The sequence below is a fragment of the Diadema antillarum genome, unplaced genomic scaffold (genome assembly GCF_040938485.1).
Source record: "Diadema antillarum isolate AM-2024a unplaced genomic scaffold, OU_Dant_1.0 seq00001752_RagTag, whole genome shotgun sequence".
NCBI classification, from domain to species: Eukaryota; Metazoa; Echinodermata; class Echinoidea; order Diadematoida; family Diadematidae; genus Diadema; species Diadema antillarum.
In genome coordinates this window covers 244280-249485 of record NW_027272434.1, presented here as the reverse complement: position 1 = coordinate 249485, position 5206 = coordinate 244280, and the positions used below count along the sequence as shown (strand labels likewise).

Below are 5206 nucleotides of genomic sequence, written 5' to 3'. Positions count from 1 at the left end.
AAATAGCGCACAAGGTAGGACGTCACAAAGAAAACTAGGAAGGTAAGGAAAATACAAGAAGCGTACAAAATAGGACGTCACAAAGAACAAGGAGAAAGCACGTCACAAAGCAAGGAGGTAGAAAATTGCAGATGAGAGAGAGAGAGAAAGAGAGAGAGGGAGGATTATTCCCTAACGGAGAAAGAACGGAAAGAAACATTCAGTCCATTGGGGTGAAGGCAGCCGAGGCGATAGATTAGTTGCTCTTCTCGTAGTTTGCGGATTTCGTCTGGGCCATTATGACAGGTCGTCATTACACCGATCTTCAGGTGGTTAATGGTGTGCCCGGGCCGGTTGAAGTGCTGGGCCACTGGAAGTCCCGGTGTATTGAGCCTTACTGATCGGAGGTGTTCGGTTGCGCGGTCTGCTAGTCTCCGTTTCGTCTCACCTATGTAGATCTTGTGGCAGGCTGTACAAGTGATCGCGTAGACCACATTCTCAACGGTACAGGTGAACCGATCGCGAACAACCCAGGTGTATTTAGGACCTTTGATGTGTGCTGCCCTTCGTACGCCTGCCTTTTCATAGGCTTCATCGAGGAGCAAATTATAAGGAGTTTCCAAGGCCCCAAACCGCTGCTTCTAAAGAGGTACATCGACGACTACGTCGGAGTTGCATCCTGCTCCCTCGAACACCTGAATGAGCTGATCAACCACTTCAACAACTTCCATAACTCACTGAAATTCACACATGAAATTTCCGCTGACTCGATCGCATTCCTGGACATTGAACTCAGCCTAGAAGGAGATCGAATAAAGACAAGCGTACACTACAAGCCTACTGATGCGCATTGCTATCTGAACTACTCATCATCTCACCCACCCAGCTGCAAACGCTCAATACCGTTCTCCCAACTCACTAGACTCCGCCGTCTCTGCAGTGATGATGAAGACTTCCAACAGAAATCGCATGAAATGGCCGGTTTCTTTGAACGGCGTGGCTACCCTGAACAGGTTGTCAAGAAGGCGACAAGAAAAGTGTCTAACTTGAGCCGGCAAGAAGCCCTGGAACCGAGGAGACAACGTAACAGCGACAGAGTACCACTAGTGTTGACATATCACCCATCAACGCAAAAGCTCGTTTCTACCATTATGGACAACACACACATCTTACAGGAAGATGCATCCACCAAGGAAATCTTCAAAGAGCCTCCTCTCGTAGCATACAAGAAGGACCGGAGTCTACGGGATCTGTTGGTCCACACGGGGTTGAAGGTCCAGGCACAGTCAGAAGCAGATTTGGAATGCGGTACCCATCCCTGTGGAAGGAGAAGGTGCAACACATGTAGCCATGTGGATAGGGCAGCACACATCAAAGGTCCTAAATACACCTGGGTTGTTCGCGATCGGTTCACCTGTACCGTTGAGAATGTGGTCTACGCGATCACTTGTACAGCCTGCCACAAGATCTACATAGGTGAGACGAAACGGAGACTAGCAGACCGCGCAACCGAACACCTCCGATCAGTAAGGCTCAATACACCGGGACTTCCAGTGGCCCAGCACTTCAACCGGCCCGGGCACACCATTAACCACCTGAAGATCGGTGTAATGACGACCTGTCATAATGGCCCAGACGAAATCCGCAAACTACGAGAAGAGCAACTAATCTATCGCCTCGGCTGCCTTCACCCCAATGGACTGAATGTTTCTTTCCGTTCTTTCTCCGTTAGGGAATAATCCTCCCTCTCTCTCTTTCTCTCTCTCTCTCATCTGCAATTTTCTACCTCCTTGCTTTGTGACGTGCTTTCTCCTTGTTCTTTGTGACGTCCTATTTTGTACGCTTCTTGTATTTTCCTTACCTTCCTAGTTTTCTTTGTGACGTCCTACCTTGTGCGCTATTTGTCTATGTGCGCCCTTGTGCGCTTTTTGTGTTTGTGCGCATCTTGTTATGGACGCGCTACCATCACAGTGACGACGCATCTTTTATTTTGATCTGCTTCAAAATAAAGTGTCAAATGTATTGACTTGACAAAGCCCTATGGGCGAAAATTCGTCAAATTTACGTCTTCAACGGAGTTTATATTGACCTACTGTTGTGAATCTATACTTTCTTATGACTCCGAGCAGAAACTATTTATTGCTGTTATATATATACATATTCATATCTGTATAAAGACATTAACTGATGCCTCAGGATATATTGAAATTCCGTGGGATGCTTGCTCAGAAAATTATGCTTTTCTTACAGATTATTTTCGCCAAAAAAAGAAGAAGAAGAAGAAGAAGAAGAAAAGCTTATTTTGGACCAAATCCAGCGGAGGGCTTGTTTGCTTACCGGTTTTGCCGTCGCAGACTTTCGTGCAGTGTGTGCCAACAGCAGTATATTAGGATTGCCGCTGTATAACGGGCACGGTCTGCTATCGTCTATACTGAAAAAATACATCATATTTTGGGGGGCTGTATCACCTTAGTGTTTGACTACAAGGGATAAGATACAATTGTTTAGCAGTTTTTGGAAGGATTGCATTTAGGTAAGTGAACAACTGCCTTTAACGACTACGATATGTAATGTGTAAACGCATTCCATTTCATTAGGAACTGCTCTCGCATTTACTTATTTCCGTCCTCGTCAATGTTATTAAGTACTTCATTTCACTTCATTTCATTTTATAAACCATTAAATCCTCTTCCTTTGCTATCTCGGTGAAAACGATCGTGTTTTTACATCAGCAGCCTACATTATAAAGACATTTCATCAAGCCAGGAAGATATCATCATACATTTCTGTCAAGTTACATTATAATATTGGAAATTTATGAACATAATAACTTCATACTTCCACGCCTGACACTGTGGTACATAGTAACGCATTGGCTTACGGGGCAGAAACTACACCCTACATATCAGAGGGAAAAACAGTCAATTAATGTCCTCCCATAGGTATATTTGACTTGCATGTATTGATATGAATTATTAAAAGGAATCATCTGCTACTTATGACAATAACTCTCGATAACGGGAACCATTCAATTTTTGAAGGACCGCCCTACCTCCTTAGGCTGTCCGTTGACTCACATTCTACATTGTATTTCCGTCTTATGCTGGATTGTAACTCGAAAAGACGAGCTAGACGTACCGATAATTTCATTTCCAAGGCATCTCAGCACAATTTGAAGCAAATACTCGGCATATTACGTCTTGACCTATAACGTCATCAGAATTATTGCAAATAATGCAAGTAAGTTATTCCTTTTTTATTAAGAAATGGTTTGCTGCTTAGGATATAAGGTGAAAGGTCACAGACGTCACTGTCAAACCATAATAAAGCTTAAGCTCTTCTGACACGTTAGGTTCGGTTAGCTTTGTGAAAATTTCAACTCGTTGCATTATTAAAATTAACTAGTTGTCGCTGCTCAACACCTAGAACATGTTTTCCCTCAGATAAACATCTGGTCGGTCGGTGGGGTTGTTTAGAAAACGGAAAATGTCGGTTGAAATATGATAATAAGACGTTAGTTTTCACTGTCCACAGAGAGGTATATACTTGCTACATTAAGCGGGGGAAGAAATAGATCCCACTCAGTAGTCGTTTGATCTTTTCCAAAACTTCTGTAAAGCACACTTAGACAAAGATTATTACATATTCAGTACATTTTAAGCTTATAAAGAACGTGTATTGATTTATGAAGATGAAAAGCTGCCAACGAGATTTATGTCGGTTTACCTATATACCGTATACTTATGTAGACCGCTGTCTTTGGGATTTATTCGTCCTTCTGCCATCTTGGGATATGTGGTGTTACTGTCCTCAGTATTTTTCACTTTGGAGTCTTAGTAATTCAAGGTAAGTGAACGAGCCCTGTCACAGATTGAAGAGGAATGAATATACACTTCATATCACGAAGCCTTGGTTGAAAACGGTCCCTTATATAGCAGAAAATACGACGTGTTCGCAAATGAGATTGTATATCGGTCAAAGTTCACATCCGTTCACGTTTGTGTGAATCGTCAGAAATTCACTGTGAAATTCTTTTCATGTGTTCTGTCGGCGCTATCACTGTCCTGGAGGGTATGAAAGTTATCTGGTTTTAATATAGATGGATACGGGTACGAGGAAGAAGTGACGTCATGAGGGACTTAGATTATTGTGATGATAGATGACATTTATAAGCTGTGAGGAGTGAACGGCGATATGGCATAGGAACGTGTGCTGTGTACGCCATTTTGACATGTACAATACCAGCCGTATTGTATTAGTAAAGTAAGGGAAGAAAACGGTGCCTACGCTATGGCATACAAAATGAATTTAGCTTAGAAAGCGTTTATTCATTTCTGATTAGAGTATCAGTTCTTTCATCCGAAAATGAAAATGGTTTATTGAATTTGTGATATTTTCGTGTAAATGTGATTTGAATTTTTGACGGTCAGTCTATAAATCCTTAGCGAGTCCGTTGAGTATGACAAATAATCTTCCCACTAGCATCTCAGAAATATCGACGGTTAGTGTCTTGCTTTTCTCTGTTTTACTGAACTTTTGAGGTAGGTAAAATTCTCAGCGTATGGCTATCGACTTCTTTAGACATTGTAGTTTCATCCTATCTTATTAGAAATCAATAAAAATTTACATTTCATGACACTATTTGGATAAAAATGTACGAATCACCGCACTAGGTGAAAGGTTGACTTCCGTCCCGAGACGAAAGTGGAATGACGTCATCATATTATATCTGGAAGGAATCCAGTGAACTATGTTTCTTTTCAAATCATATGACTCACATACTGTGATTCATCACGTATCTTTTTTATCATGATTGAGATCTCGAACCCAGTCTCATAAATTTCTTTATTGCAATCTTTTGGGCAGAACATTCAGTTGAAATAAATCCGTTGTGTGCATTTTTGAGCAGCTTTACCTGTTTTGTAAAGGATGCATTCTCCTTTTTTTTTCAGTCTAGTTGACAGTTTCATTTCAGACCTAAAAATGTGGAACCGTCATGACAGTTTAATGTTAATTTAAATTTATCGATATGTGATATCAGTAGATATAAATTATGTATATGTATAAGATAAATATTTTATATGAACTTAACGTTCGATGATTATGACAATAACAAAGTAACATAAATATTGTGATAAACCATGATATATCTAATAATGCATATAGTTGTTTCGAATTATTTGCAAAAGGAATGGAAGGTATGCCGCGAACTTGCGTTATCATAAGT

General features: G+C 41.0%; 1 protein-coding gene across 1 annotated transcript; it reads left to right on the top strand.

Annotated features, from left to right (window-relative positions):
- The first annotated feature begins 278 nt into the window (after positions 1–278).
- On the top strand, positions 279–1718 carry LOC139712038 (uncharacterized). Its single transcript, XM_071623878.1, has 2 exons — positions 279–363; positions 568–1718. Exons 1-2 carry the CDS (start codon positions 279–281, stop codon positions 1716–1718), a joined length of 1236 nt encoding a protein of 411 aa, XP_071479979.1.
- Positions 1719–5206: the final 3488 nt, after the last annotated feature.